General features: G+C 41.5%; 1 protein-coding gene across 3 annotated transcripts in view; it reads left to right on the forward strand.

Moving 5' to 3' along the window:
- LOC137563961 (uncharacterized WD repeat-containing protein alr2800-like) overlaps positions 1 to 16,623 on the forward strand; it is a 50,983-nt gene that overhangs the window by 14,762 nt on the left and 19,598 nt on the right. For all 3 annotated transcript variants that reach the window (XM_068277098.1, XM_068277100.1, XM_068277099.1), the window contains 5 exons: positions 1,852 to 2,035; positions 3,342 to 3,432; positions 7,928 to 8,026; positions 9,481 to 9,571; positions 10,496 to 10,693. In XM_068277098.1, the coding sequence (XP_068133199.1) occupies positions 1,852 to 2,035; positions 3,342 to 3,432; positions 7,928 to 8,026; positions 9,481 to 9,571; positions 10,496 to 10,693 (663 nt within the window). The remainder of the gene's footprint in view (positions 1 to 1,851; positions 2,036 to 3,341; positions 3,433 to 7,927; positions 8,027 to 9,480; positions 9,572 to 10,495; positions 10,694 to 16,623) is intronic.

The following is a 16,623-nucleotide window of genomic DNA, read 5'->3' on the forward strand; positions in this document are numbered from 1 at the left end:
CGTGAACTCCCTTATGCGGCCCAGCCTCATCCTGACTTTGCCTCCTGCGGCCCCCGGGTAAATTGAGTTTGAGACCCCTGCTTTAAAGGGAACATAAAGCGAAGTAGTAAAACAAGGTTGTGACCTTAGGTCGCCACTGTCGTTTATTTTTTTAAAAAGTCACTTGTGGGGAAGCATGCATATTGCATATATGCTAATTCTAAAAAGTTCTGCTTTCTGAAATAGCAGCTGTGACGGCAGCATGAGAATGGAGCCTGGAGTCCTTTAGAGAAGGGGCGCATGCACACATTTAATATTGGTTGGCCAATGATTGGCCAATGTTACCACCTGCATTTAGTATGAAGGCCAGCAGACTTTGAATACTATGAACAGATTGTGTAGGTCAGCTCTCATACTGCATGGAAGTTGTAAAAAAAAAAAAGAGGGCAATCATTGGCCAAAAATTGGATGTGTCTATCAGGCTTAAAGCGGATCCGAGATGAAAAACTAACTATAACAAGTAACTTGTCTATATATCTTATCTAAAGTTTAGATGGTTTATACAGCAAATATAGCTGCAAACAGTTTTAATAGAATATGATTATTGATTCCTGTGATACAATGACAGCAGCCATGTTGTTTGTAAGCATTACATAGAGGCAGGCTTATCTGTATCTTGAGCCATCAGCCTAATCCCCTCTCCTCCTCCCTCCTCCCATCTGCCTCTGAAATCAATGGCTAGTAACACCTCCCCCTCCTCCTGCCCAAACTGAGCTCCCATGAGCCCTTGCTACTGCCTTGGCTCACTGAAAACCTGTGGGCGTGGCTTTTTTAGTTTATAGGGAATTAGAGTATTAAAACAAAAACAAAAAAGTATTTGGCTTGAGGAATGCCCTATAAACAATAGGAAAGGAACACCATTATGCAATGTGTAAAAGTTCGCCTCGGATCCACTTTAAGTGACAGCTGCCTCATCCAGTTGCCACCTGATTTTTTTTTCTCTTTCGATTCTGGATCCCTTCAAGCAAAGAACTATATTCATGCATAAAAGTAAGCAGTTCAAATATATAATGCTAAAATGTGAGGTGGATAGGAAAGCTGACGTTGTTAATATTTAGCAAGTTCTTTAAAAACTCAAACAACAGCATAATATGCATATATTAAGGTGCCCATTACCAGTATAATTTTTAGTGAACAGTTGTATTTTCAATCAGATTACTGATATCATACTGTATGAAAACAGAGAAGCTAATAGGCGCAATCAAAGAAAACCCGAGGCAGCATACTGAAATCCTAATAGGACCCAGAGGCATGTCATTTGCACAATGACATGCCCTTGGTCATTGTATCTCCGCTGCCAGCTACCCTTGCGCTCTGCTGTTTCCCCTTAAAAGATTGCCAGGCTAGCGACAATCTGCTTGTCGCTAGCCTGCTATGTTTATGTGAGGCTTGTCAATCAGCCTCGTAGCATCTCCCCCTCGATAACACGCTCCTCCCGCCACTCTCCGCCTCTGTTAGCTTCCTCCAATAGGAAGCCAAGCCGCAACCCAGGGGTACTTCAGCTTCAAGGGGCTGGAGGAAGCCCTGGGTAAGTATATCATGGGGCAGCACAATTTGCTTTATATTTCCTTTAAAGAAGTGGTCGACCAGCTTGGCAGATTTTTCAAAGGCACCATCACAACTAGTTTAGATATGATCGCAAGTTGGATTCCTTAATGCTGCGGATCGACCAAATACGATCTTTACTTTCGATCTGAATGATGTTATAGAAAATTTGAACATTCGTTAAAAATTGCACTATTATCGGGCACCTTTAGTCTCTCTAATTTGAACAAAAAAATGAAGTCAACATCTTTTCTTCATTTTCAATAGGTTTTTAACAGGCTCTTTTGACCGGACTGTAGGGATTTGGTCGCAAGACGGAAAGTTAATCCAGAGGCTACGCCAGTTTACAAGTGAAATTTCCGGCATGTGCTATGTGGCATCAGTAAAGGCTGTCTGGATTACCAGTGGCAGTACTCATCCACTTGTTCTGGACCCCCGATCTGGAGATGTAGTAAGTATTACCTTAACTCCTGCTTCATCATCATAAAACCAAAGATGGGTTGTGACAATAACAATAACAATAATAATTATATAGCGCTTTTCTCCCTGGGGACTCAACAGAAAATGAGCATTGTGATTTCCCGTGCATTGCATTTTTCATACTATCATCATTATATGCAGAGTGATTGTACATTTTGGGGAATGAGGAGGCGGAACTTCATGTCCCAGAAGGAAAGCGCACGAAAGGCGCATAGCACACCCGTAGGGTATACTTTAATGCAATCGCATAAAAACTGCATTAAGCAGTGCGATTGTGTGATTGCACAATTGTTGTGGAGGAAAAAAGGGCCAACGATTCCACTGTTAATGACAGCGCCTCTGCAATTTACGGAGCATTGAGAAATCATGTGCTATCCGATTTTGGATCAGAATGACCCTAAGGGAAAAGGGTTCCTAAAGTCTACCAGCACTAATACTTTTTAAGCACGTTTCTCCACATCTAAGGCCATGGAGGGCCCCCAACGTCCCCTCCATCACTTTCACATGGAACTCTGGTGAACAGATCTCAGGGGTGACATCATACTGTAGATTCCGTCCAAGCCTCTGTTGGCTTCTCACACTATCCCTCACACTATCCCTCTAATGGGTGGGGACATGATTGTTTATGTGGTCTAATAGTGTATGATGGACTAAAAAGCTGCTCTTAGCTTCAGTACTCACTTATTACCAATCTTAATAGCTCAACACTTACAATTACATAGTGAGATCCTGACTCACTCACAGATATCCTCCAACTAACGTCTCATTAACATTATTACTCTGCAAAGGTCTTTTCTAATGTGCACTTTCCATTTTGATACATTTTGTCCTATTGCACACTGTGCTACAATTCATAGCATTCAATCAGATTGGATATTTTATATCCGCCCAGCAGATCAACTTGGAAGAGTAAAGGTCAACTCCATTGTGCACACTACTCCCCTGCCTGCCGGGTGACATCAGGTACGCGCTGCTCCATCGTCCCTCCGTCCCACCCCCTGCATAGCAACAGAGCTATACAGCTGACTTCGCATCTGTCAGTGTTGGCCCAGCAATGTCGCTCGATGGGCGACATTAGTCAGCAGTGTGTATGGGCCTTTAGAATTAACGTCACCTGCACATCATTTGTGCTAATCATACTACCTTGTTGGACAGACTCAGATATGTCCATCTACTTGGCTTCTCACTATAAGGCCTGGCTTAAAATCATGGTGAAAAAAATTAATACGGTTACTGCCATTCCCATAACACTTCAGTTGCACATGTTTTATACCTAGATATCTGACTTTGTGGATACTTTCCAAAGCCAAGAAGTCACCCAACAAATAAAGAAGCTTGTATGTCTGCCTGAGACAAGTCATGTGATAGGTGAGTAACCATACACTCTTTTTACCTATAAGGAAGAGCTGGTAGAAACAAGGCCACTCACTGGCATAGCTAACTGGCATAGTTCTGAATAGCGGTCTTGCTAGGTTTCAGCTTCAACAATGTCTGTCTTTCAGGATACCTAATTACTTTTAAATGAGGAAAAAGTTATTTATAGCCAGATATTCTCTCGAAAAATTTGCCTTTGGCTATGATTGGAGGCTATATGATGTATAACACTCATTTAAAAGTAAAAGTAAGAGAAATATAGAGGCTGCCATATTTATTTCCTTTTAAACAGTTGCCTGGCAGTCCTGCTGATCTTTCTTGCACCAGCAATGTCTGAATCACACACCTGAAGGCTTGGCTGCCAATCTCTTCCAGAGCCCCCCCATACCATGAACAATGTGGTGGTGGTATAGATCAGCCCCATACGATCCAGGCTCCACAATCTGGCTATCCCAGCCTGCATGGGTAACAATGGGTTAAAGTAGAGCTGGGACAAGGTCCTCCAGCACCCAAGGCTGAGACACCAAAGTGCGCCCCTCCATCCCTCCCACCTCAGCCATCACACACTGATTGCTATTGGACTAAGAAGTGCCACAGGGCCCACAACCTCCCCAACACCTTAATATCTAGTTATCTGGCTTGCAGTCACTGCCATGAATCCCCTTTTCTTATTTCTTTCTGCTTCAAACACAATTAGGAATGACAGCTGAATGAATTGTGCGCCCCCTCCTACACTGTGCCCTGAGGCTGGAGCCTCTCCAGCCTATGCCTCGGCCCAGCCCTGGGTTAAAGAGGCTTGGAAAAGGAGACCCCACGTACATTTTTTTTTAAGTGTAACTTTTTAATGGCCAAATCACAGGTAAATTTGCCAGGGATCCGTATACAGCAATATTCGTCAGGGATCGCTGTACACGAATATTGCTGTATACGGATCCCTGGCAAATTTACCAGTGATTTGGACATTAAAAAAGTTACATTTAAAAAAATTTAGGTGCAAGTTCCAATGGGTTTCTAAGTGGTCATTACGCACTACGTACTGACCACCTGGAAACTCCGACATGAAATTAACTGCCCTTTCATTTGATATATGTAAATTTACACTACTGATAGGCTGATACAGTATCTTTCATTTACCTTATATACTTGCGTATAAGCCTAATTTTTCAGCACAAAAAATTTGTGCTGAAAAATTACCCCTCAGCTTATATGCGAGTCATTAGAGCAGAACAGATGGTGAAGCAGGTTTTGTTACTGGCGCAGGAGTGCAAGGATCGTGCACAAAATTTTGCGGTAAAATTCGCAAACGGCCGTTTGTGATGTTCGGCCATGCCTATACAGCACCTTGATGACATTAATATGTGTAAGAAACAATCTCTATACAGTCTTCTGATGTGCAAGTGTATATAAGTTGTGCTTTCAGTACTTAGGATGGGAGTCTGATGAAAATTTGAAAGCTTACCGATTTATTTTTTTGAGTAATCCAATAAATATTATCATCCTTATTCTAAGCTTTTGTCTTTCACGTATAGCTAACATCGTGCAATACTGTTACATAGTTACATAGTTATTTTGGTTGAATAAAGACACACGTCCATCGAGTTCAACCAGTATAAAGTACAACACCAGCCTGCTCCCTCACATATCCCTGTTGATCCAGAGGAAAGAGAAAAAAACCCTTACAAGGCATGGTCCAATTAGCCCCAAAAGGGAAAAGTTCCTTGCCAACTCCAGATGGCAATCAGATAAAATCCCTGGATCAACATCATTAGGCATTACCTAGTAATTGTAGCCATGGATGTCTTTCAACGCAAGGAAAGCATCTAAGCCCGCTTTAAATGCAGGTATAGAGTTTGCCATAACGACTTCCTGTGGCAGTGCATTCCACATCTTATTCACTCTTACTGTAAAGAACCCTTTCCTAAATAAATGGCTAAAACGTTTTTCCTCCATGCGCAGATCATGTCCTCTAGTCCTTTGAGAAAGCCTAGGGACAAAAAGCTCATCCACCAAGCTATTATATTGCCCTCTGATGTATTTATACATGTTAATTAGATCCCCTCTAAGGCGTCTTTTCTCTAGACTAAATAAACCCAGTTTATCTAACCTTTCTTGGTAAGTGAGACCTTCCATCCCACTTATCAATTTTGTTGCTCGTCTCTGCACCTGCTCTAAAACTGCAATATCTTTTTTTGTAATGTGGTGCCCAGAACTGAATTCCATATTCCAGATGTGGCCTTACTAGAGAGTTAAACAGGGGCAATATTATGCTAGCATCTCGAGTTTTTATTTCCCGTTTAATGCATCCCAAAATTTTGTTAGCTTTAGCTGCAGCGGCTTGGCATTGAGTACGATTGTTTAACTTGTTGTCGATGAGTACTCCTAAGTCCTTCTCCAAGTTCGATGTCCCCAACTGTATCCCATTTATATTGTATGGTGCTAGACCATTGGTACGACCAAAATGCATGACTTTACATTTTTCAACATTGAATTTCATCTGCCATGTATGTGCCCATATAGCCATCCTATCCAGATCCTGTTGCAATATGACACTATCTTCCTGTGAGTTGATGATTCTGCACAATTTTGTATCATCTGCAAAAATAGCAACATTGCTACTACTGCATCTACTAGGTCATTAATAAATACATTGAAGAGCACTGGACCCAGTACAGACCCCTGTGGTTCCCCACTGCTAACAGTCTCCCATTTTGAGTACGATCCATTGACCACAACTCTTTGTTTTCTGTCCATTAGCCAGTTCCCTATCCATGCACACAGACTCTTCCCCAGTCCTTGCATCCTCAACTTTTGCACCAGACTTTTGTGGGGAACAGTGTCGAAGGCCTTTGCAAAGTCCAAGTATATCACATCTACAGCATTCCCAATATCCATATTAGCATTCACTACCTTATAAAAGCTGAGCATGTTAGTCAAACAGGACCTGTCTTTAGTAAACCCATGTTGATGCTGAGAAATAAGATTATTTTCTACTATGAAGTCATGTATAGTATCTCCTAGTAACCCCTCAAATAGCAAATAGTTTGCATACAACTGACGTTAAGCTTACAGGTCTATAATTTCCTGGATCTGATTTTTTTGCCCTTCTTAAATAATGGGAAAACGTGGGCTGTACGCCAATCCACTGGGACTCTGCTAGTTGAAAGAGAGTCACAAAAGATAAGATAAAGGGGTTTATCTATAACTGAACTTAGGTAATTCCCTTAGGACCCGAGGATGCATGCCATCCGGGCCAGGTGCCTTGTCTATTTTTAATTTATTTAGTCTTGCCTTCACTGCGTTAAGTATTTAATATTACAGTTAGAAGATTGAGACTCTTCTGCCTCTGTACTTTGCGACGGTGCTGTTTCCCTTGTGAAGACAGAAGCAAAGAAAGCATTTAATAACTTTGCCTTACATTGGTCATCCACCATTGGGTTCCCACCCTCATCCTTTAGGAGTTCTATACAGTCAACCTTTCTTTTTTTTTTAGAGTTGATGTACTTGTAAAACGTTTTTGGGTTAGATTTGATATCCCTAGTGATTTGATTTTCAGCTTCGATCTTTGCCAGCCTAATTTATTTTTTACAATTTTTATTGCACTACTTATAATTGATTAGTGCAGCCTCGGTCCCCTTCTGTTTTAGGACCTTATAGGCATTCTTTTTCCTCTTCATTTTATCTCTAACCTTTCTATTCATCCATAGAGGCCTTTTTTTATTCCTAGATATTTTGTTTCCATATGGGATATACATACTACAATATTGATTGAGTATAAGTTTATAAGCTTGCCATTTCCCTTCAGTGTCCTCCCCTTGTAGTACATTATCCCAGTTCACCAAACTTAGTGCCTGCCTAATTTGATTGAACTTTGCTTTTCTAAAATTCATAGTTTTAGTAGTTCCGCTGCCCTGTGGCCTATCAGTCACCAGATCAAACGTTATCATGTTGTGATCACTATTTCCCAAATGTTCTTGAACCTGCACATTTGATACACTATCTGGTCTATTAGAAATGATGAGATCAGGGGCGTAACTAGAAATCACTGGGCCCCCCTGCAAAAGGTTTGGTTGGGGCCCCCTCCCCTACACACTGAATAGGGACTGTCTACAAATCATTGTCTACAAAACTTTGTATGATTTATTATTGTGCAGAGAGCAGAAAGCTTTTTCTCTCCATGCTTATAGTTGTCAGTCTCTCAGTACAGGGCCCCCTTTGGCTTCTGGGCCGCCATGCGGCTGCATCCCTTGCAGGGTCTATTGTTACGCCCCTGGATCAGATCCAGTAATGCATTCCCCCTAGTTGGTTCCGTTACCATTTGAGTCAAGTAATTGTCCTGTAGTGCTGCCAGAAATCTGCTGCTTTTACCAGAATGGGTAGCCTCAATACTCCAGTCAATGTCTGGAAAGTTGAAGTCGCCCATAATTATGACCTAATTTTTACTTGCAGTAAATATAAATAATTCATATCAATTATTTATTCTTTTCTCTAGGATCCAGTAGGAACAATCAAGTCGTAGTGTGGAAATATCTCAGCACAGGCTGTGCCACTGTGTTACACACTAAACACCCACTGGAGTGTCTGTCATACAGTAAGTAATATTTAACTGAAGAGAAATATGCAGAGATAAAACATACACCACCAAGAGGTAATACAGCTTACTTACAACAGAGTGAATACAGGAAATCAAAATACCATAGAGATCTTCACATCATTATACAGACAGTGACATCTTGTGGTTGCTTTACTGAACTGCAATTTAAAATTATTCTGTTGATACTGACAACAGCAGTGTGCCTAGATAATCTGAAGGCTAGTAAGACAGGTCTTTCTCCGACATTTTCAGGCAATAGGGCAGCAAGCAAAAGTATACAGTAAATCATAGCAATAATCCAGCTGTTTACAGTAGAGAACCTGTAAATAATGTTTTGTTTTTGCCATAACTACATTAGACTGACACTAGTCATCTAAGTCTTCTGTGTTGATTTAAAGCAGCCTTTCTCAACCTTTGTACCATGGTGGTAATACCTCATAAAAGTTTGATAAGAGGACACAGGAAGCAGAGAGGTAGTTTTGAAAGCCTCCCATTCTGCTAGCTGAGGTCGATGTTACCAGAGGAAAAAAATGCAGAGGAACCCCTGCAAAGTCCTCAAAGAACCCTCAAAGTAACCAATATGGAAAATTACATTTTAAAGAGGACTATCATGATGTAAAATGAATTAAATGCAAGTATTCCCCAAGTCATGCCAATATTTGCAGCTCTTTACATTTTCTTATATTTGTTGTGACAGATTATTTTAAAATGCTGTATCGATCCCTGAAAAGATTGTGTTGCATGAGATGAGTTTAATGGCATTTCACCTCCTTCTGTGCTAACAAATACAAGCATGTTTCCAAGGCAGAGTCGGGCCATTTTATTGCTCCCTGAAAGGAACCTAAAGTGAGAGGTATAGGAGGCTGCCATATTTAGTTCCTTTGAAACAATACCAATTGCCTGGCAGTCCCACTAATCTTTGTGGCTGCAGTAGTATCTGAATACCACACCCGAAACAAGCATGTGGCTAATCTAGTCAGACTTCAGTCAGAAACATCTGATTTGCATACTTTTCCAGGGTCTATGGCTAAAAGTATTAGAGGCAGAGGATCAGCAGGACAGCCAAACAACTGGTATTGTTTAAAAATAAATAAATATATTAGTCTGCATATCCCTCTCACTCCAGGTTCCCTTGAAGGTAAATGTTATTTTTGGGTCTGCCAGTCAAGCAATCTGTCTCTCTAGTCCTCCCTCTGACTAATTCAGAGGCATTGGCCAGAATGCTCATTAAAGACGGGTTATGAAGAATTTTCAGAAGTTTTGCAATCGATAATTTTTTAAAGACAATATAACTTTATTAGTTAAACATTAAACATGCTATTCCTATTTAATGTGCAGACCAATAACACTTTGTAGAAATGTTCTTTAAAAGTGAATGTAGAATTTGTTTGGTTGCCTGTTTAATATGTGGGAAATGATTAATTCATTGTGTATTTTTTACAATTTTTCAGCTGGAAAGAAACTCCTCTTCCTTTTCACTGGTGACAGTGGTGGGGTGGTAGAAAAGTGGAAAATAAATGATCTGTCTCCATATACTTATAGGTATGTACTATAAGAGTCCATCCAAATAATAATTACTGCTAGGGCTACATCAAAAATCTCCAGCTACAATTTTCTCCAGTTACAATTTTTCATGGGCACACACTTTGCCTCAACACCAAAGCTAAGTAGTGCAGAGAATGTTGTAATATTTACCTGCTTCCAGCACTGCAGGCCTCTTCCATGCCTCACACTCTCTGCTGCTATTTGCCAGCTCCTGATCACGTGGCTCGCATTGGGCATATGATTACGAGCCAGCGAATGGCAGCAAAGAGTGGGCGGCTGTGATTAATGGAAATGATCCATAGCGCTGTAATCAGGTAAATATTACACCATCCCTGCGCTAATCTGCATGCAGGTGGGGAGAGGGAGGAGGGGTGAGCCCCCACAGCTCCCGGGAAACAACCCTTTCCCCATGATTGCAGGGTTTGTGAAGGCTATTGTTACACCCTTGCATGGCAACAATCTGTAGTTAAACAGACGTGTAGTAGATCTGGCTGCAAATCTCTTGCATAGAGTTGCTTGTGTGCCCCAAGACTACTGTCAATCTGTAAAAATAAAGCTACAAGTGTGCTCTTCCATCTCCAGACAGCAATGCACATTATTATTAAGGCAAATACTTTATGGTGTTGCTGTCCATACATAATTCCCATCAAGTCTGTAATTAGAAATGAAGGAGTCAGGCTGTGCAATCTTAATTCAGCCAATGAGGTAAGTAGTGGAGAACTGTAGTTGAAGCTGCGCACACATGTGAGATAAAAGTCTTTTGAAGCAAATGATCAATGAGAGTGGGATACTGTAACTGAAACAACTAGATGTGGTTATTAGGACTAAAATGGGTCACAGAATTTTGCCAATTGCCATGCCAGTTTGTATGGTGTTATTACATACATTTAAATGATGATATTTCAAGTGTATTCTCCAAAGCAAAGAGACATACCACATGGAGGATACCAGGCCTGAAAGAAGAGGGTTGCGTTGTCTACAACCGAAACTGACCACAAACCAGACAAAGAGGCCACAGTCAAGGCTTCAGCGGCCACGAACAGCTGGGGTGCTAAGAAAAGGAATCATGCTGAACAATACCAGGACAACTAGTGAACTGAAGTGTTGTGGCTACACAAAGTAAGTGTGGGATTTCCAGTATTCTATATCTTCCAAAGCAAATATGCAGAATACACACTGACAGAGCACAACAATAACCATAGCTGATGTCATGAGGCCCAGAGGCAGAGTGTCCAGCTTGTCTTTGCTTTTCTGTTTTCAAACCTTTATCTGTTAGACACTTGTACCTTACCTAAATACCAGAAATGCATTATCCACAAGGCAACCTCGGCAGATGCATTTGGCCTGGCAAGTGTCTAGAGGCCTGGCTGACAGCAACTCACACCACATTTTACCAAAAATGTCTGCCCCTGCTTAAATCTGATGGAGGAAGTGACATCACTGATCACAGAATGGTGCTCCTGTAGGAAACCTAAACCCCCCAAAAAATGAGTTTCACTTACCTGGGGCTTCTACCAGCCCCATGCAGCCATCCTGTGCCCTCGTAGTCACTCACTGCTGCTCCGGTCCCCCGCCACCAGTTAGTTTTCTTTTTGCCGACTCAGAGTCGGCGGGCCGCCACGCGTACATTTGCACGCAATCCCGCTGGTGCAGAAAGCTATCGTGGACATTAACACATACATTTTTACACGGAGGTGCAATGCGTAAATTTTCATTCCACCTCCAACACGTGCGAGGAAACTACGAGGGCACAGGATGGCTGCATGGGGCTGGTAGGAGCCCCAAGTAAGTGAAACTCATTGTTTTTTCCTTGCTAACACACCTCAACAACGTTCCCCTGCAGATCACATGTTTTTGTGTCCAAATGCTATATGCATGCATCCACTCACATCTCTAGGTAAAGGACGGCACAATGTTCCATGTGTGTCAAAGCTTTGGCATCCCATGAATTTGTTATGGAATCCCATATCTTGTAGTTATGCCTCTGCATTATGGGACCCCATAACTTGTAGTTATGCCTCTGCATTATGGGACCCCATATCTTGTAGTTACCCCTCTGCATTATGGGACCCCATATCTTGTAGTTACCCCTCTGCATTATGGGACCCCATATCTTGTAGTTACCCCTCTGCATTATGGGACCCCATATCTTGTAGTTATGCCTCTGCATTATGGGACTCCATATCTTGTAGTTACCCCTCTGCATTATGGGACTCCATATCTTGTAGTTATGCCTCTGCATTATGGGACTCCATATCTTGTAGTTACCCCTCTGCATTATGGGACCCCATAACTTGTAGTTATGCCTCTGCATTATGGGACCCCATAACTTGTAGTTATCCTTCTGCATTATGGGAGCAGATGTCTTGTAGTTATGCCTCTGCATTATGGGACCCCATAACTTGTAGTTATCCTTCTGCATTATGGGAGCAGATGTCTTGTAGTTATGCCTCTGCATTATGGGACCCTATAACTTTATAACTTGTAGTTATGCCTCTGCATTATGGGACCCCATAACTTGTAGTTATGCCTCTGCATTATGGGACCCCATAACTTGTAGTTACCCCTCTGCATTATGGGACCCCATAACTTGTAGTTATGCCTCTGCATTATGGGACCCCATAACTTGTAGTTATGCCTCTGCATTATGGGACCCCATAACTTGTAGTTATCCTTCTGCATTATGGGAGCAGATGTCTTGTAGTTATGCCTCTGCATTATGGGACCCTATAACTTGTAGTTATGCCTCTGCATTATGGGACCCCATAACTTGTAGTTATGCCTCTGCATTATGGGACCCCATAACTTGTAGTTACCCCTCTGCATTATGGGACCCCATAACTTGTAGTTACCCCTCTGGATTATGGGACCCCATAACTTGTAGTTATGCCTCTGCATTATGGGACCCCATAACTTGTAGTTACCCCTCTGGATTATGGGCCCCCATAACTTGTGGTTACCCCTCTGGATTATGGGACCCCATAACTTGTAGTTACCCCTCTGGATTATGGGACCCCATAACTTGTAGTTACCCCTCTGGATTATGGGACCCTATATCTTCTAGTTATGCCTCTGCGCACTGGTCCTGATTTCTCAAAAGTCTTCTCCTGCTGCCTTCTTCTCACTTACTACACATATTACCTTTTTTCGTTCCCAGCAATCAATAGGTGTTAACATTCTCTAAAATATTTGATCAAAGTTTAGGCAATCAAGGTCTCTTTTTACCACTTTGTTCCTTGTTATGTGCTGCAAAGGTATATGGAAACAAAACATTAAGGGACTGATATTATATTAGTTTATTCATAGAAATATCATAGCTCTTGTAAGATTTTATAAAAAGCTGAATTCCTTTTCACTTACAAAGTCAGATGTGAGTGTAAAAATGTTCACATCATTTTATAAATCTGGACTGTAAAGAATATAGGGAACTGAAAAGGCTATAGGATGGAGCTAGAGGTGACGAGTTATGACATTAGTTAAAGAGACACTGAAGCGAAAAAAAATGATATTATGATTTGTATGTGTAGCACAGCTAAGAAATAAAACATTAAGATCAGATACATCAGTGTAATTGTTTCCAGTACAGGAAGAGTTGAGAAACTCCAATTGTTATCTCTATGCAAACAAGCCATTAAGCTCTCCGACTAAGTTAGTCGTGGAGAGGGATGTTATCTGACTTTTATTATCTCAACTGTTCCTGGACTATTTACTTTTTCTCTGCTAGAGGAGAGGTCATTACTTCACAGACTGCTCTGAAAGACTCATTTTGAATGCTGAGTGTTGTGTAATGTGCACATATTATAGAATGATGCAATGTTAGAAAAAACACTATATACCTGAAAATAAAAGTATGAGAATATTTTCTTTTCTGCTAATCTTCTAGTAATTATTCATAGTACACAACCAATTCACTATATCATATTTTTTTTTTCGCTTCAGTGTCTCTTTAATCCAAGTAAGAAGGCTGTATAGCTTGAAGAAAATTACATTTTAAAGCAAATATTGTTTTGAAGACATGAGTTATCTAAATGCAAAATATATTTCAAACAGTGGCCTTGTCCTATGTTCCCCAAACCACAGATTGACTCACGAACACCCCTAATGGCTGGAATTTTAAAATAAACCTGTGAGAATTATTTGGTTAACAAATCAGATACTTACCTTGGTAAAGGGAAGCCTCTGGATCTCCCAGAGACTTCCCACAGCATCCTCTCAACCACCGATCCAGGGATGGGATCCCCGAAGCTCGCAGGTGCGCTCATGCACAAGAACGAGTGTGGCTGTACTGCGCAGTAGCACAGACCCACTTGGACTTTAGCGGGAAAAGCCAAGCTCAATCGAATGTGTGCTACTGTACAGGTGCAAGCCGCCAACAAGGGCTTGTCAATAGTTGTCGGGAGGACACAGCGCTGGAACGGACCGGTGGAGGAGGACAGGGGGAGCCTTTTGGATTATCCAGAGGCTTCCCTCTATTGAGGTGATTACCCATTTTCTTCACTATTGAAACTGAATTAAGACTTCAATAGAAGGTTTTTTGTTTATACTATTCTTATTTCTATTTTTTCTGCCCTGTTCTATGATAAATGCCTCTTTGTTTAGTTTACCCTTGGAATGGGAGGTGGGAGAGGGGCAGGGAAAGAGGATGGTGAGCCTGGATAAGGGAAAAGGAAAGTGAACTTATTAGTAAGATTTGACACAACCTGACGTGACTATAAAAATATGCTGGTTTAATGTAAAATGGTTAATTTGCCCTAGGATAGGGTCACAGACCTTTCAGTCAGCTCACACAGAAAAAGTTCACGCATTACAATTAGAAGAAGCACATTTCAATAAGAGCACATTCCCAAAGAGACAGGATCTCACTATTCCCCAACATAGTACCTGGAAACCTGCCCAGACACCAAATCCAGCATAGCTATTGTTATTTATAGATCCTTATCCTTTAAGTTGGCTGATCTAAGAAAGATCAAGAGGGTAGATATTTAAGAAAATGAATAGAGGTGTTAGGACATGGATACACTATAGTAAATAAACACCTCACAAATCAATAACAGGCATAGCAAAATGGATGCACCTTATGGAAGATGTTATTGAGGGAGATCTAGTTTGGGAGAGGATTTCAGTATTTCTTTAGACTCACGATTATATACCTCCAGGGACTCCTCCTCAATCTTTTATGGCTCCCACCAAGTGATATAGCACAAAAAAATGCAGCAATCTTAGAACAACTAATACTAAAACTGATGGATCTAGAAATTAGCCATATACTCAGGGGTGGTGATGAAAGAACTCACAGAAGATTGGTACAAGGAAAGAATAGAAAACAAATATTAAAAAGACAAAAATCAGTCTCAAAGCAAACTCCGTGAATAAAGTAAGAAATGTCGCTGCATGTAAACAATCACTCAGAGGGGTAAGAATATAGAATTTTGTAACTCAGTAAAACAAGATATGAAAATCCATAAGCCTGAGTAAATCACAGAGATGTTTGATTTATATTAGTAGAACTTCTGCATTATAAGGGTGTATACTCACATCCAATTTTGATTAGCAAAAGATTGGCCAATTTTATCACCTCCATTAGTATGACAGCTTACCTACCCAATCTCAGGAATTGAACAGAGGCACCAACAGGATAAAATATGCTTAAAGGGGCAGTATTGCGAAAATAGTCCTTTTTACTTCATTACATATAAGTTATGTACAAGTGGAGTAATACTTTAAACACGTTTAGTGGCTGAACAAATGTAATTAGTACACTGGCATTACCTATTTGAAGCAAGGGAGCCACGTCAGAAGAAACATTTACTGACGCCGATTTAGACAATACCATTATGCTGTAGGAGGCAGCTAAATCAGCTGTTTGGGGTGGCATTATATTTCCCCCTTGAGACGTTAGAAATAGGATCCTCCACCTTGTAACTGCACTCTCGTGCAGTTCCCCCAGCTCATGTGAGCCGCGTGACGTCACCGCACTTCACAGATCCTAATGCTGCCTGCCGAGGCCCCTTCACCGCTGCTGGCAAGGACACGGACACCTATTGCTGTCCGTTGCTGTGGTTACCAGCTTTCAGCTCTGCGCAGCATTGTGGCAGCAGCACGGAGCAGCCAGGAGTTGTAGGCTAAACTCCTGGCTGCTCCGTGCTGCTGCCACAATGCTGCGCAAAGCTGAAAGCTGGTAACCACAGCGACAGACAGCAATAGGTGTCCGTGTCCTTGCCAGCAGCAGTGAAGGGGCCTCGGCAGGCAGCATTAGGATCTGTGAAGTGCGGTGACGTCACGCGGCTCACATGAGCTGGGGGAACTGCACGAGAGTGCAGTTACAAGGTGGAGGTTCCTATTTCTAACGTCTCAAGGGGGAAATATAATGCCACCCCAAACAGCTGATTTAGCTGCCTCCTACAGCATAATGGTATTGTCTAAATAGGTGTCAGTAAATGTTTCTTCTGACGTGGCTCCCTTGCTTCAAATAGGTAATGCCAGTGTACTAATTACATTTGTTCAGCCACTAAACGTGTTTAAAGTATTACTACACTTGTACATAACTTATATGTAATGAAGTAAAAAGGACTATTTTCGCAATACTGCCCCTTTAAAACTTTAAAATTGCTGAGGAGGCAGTGGTGGACTTACCTCCTCAAAGCAGACATGAACCTGTAAGTTTTCAAAGGTTTAGATTTATTAATATACTCCAGAAAACAGTTGCAACGCGTTTCGCAGGTGTGGCCCCGCTTCATCAGGCAATAGGGGATAGAGCATACAGCAACAAGTGACTATGTCTCAGCCTAGCGCCTCTGTTTTCTGGAGTATATTAATAAATCTAAACCTTTGAAAATTGACAGTTTCATGTCTGCTTTGAGGAGGTAAGTCCACCACTGTCTCCTTAGCAACTTTAAAGTTTTTAGCATATTTTATCCTGTTGGCGCCTCTGTTCAATTCCTGCGATACCTGTGTCCACCCCTGGTGGAGGTGTGATATACCCCATTCTTTCCGATCTACAGAGAGCGACTTCTTAATCTTGAGTGGGTACAGGTCTTAATCTCCCCACC

The sequence above is a fragment of the Hyperolius riggenbachi genome, chromosome 3 (assembly GCF_040937935.1).
Source record: "Hyperolius riggenbachi isolate aHypRig1 chromosome 3, aHypRig1.pri, whole genome shotgun sequence".
Lineage (NCBI taxonomy): Eukaryota > Metazoa > Chordata > Amphibia > Anura > Hyperoliidae > Hyperolius > Hyperolius riggenbachi.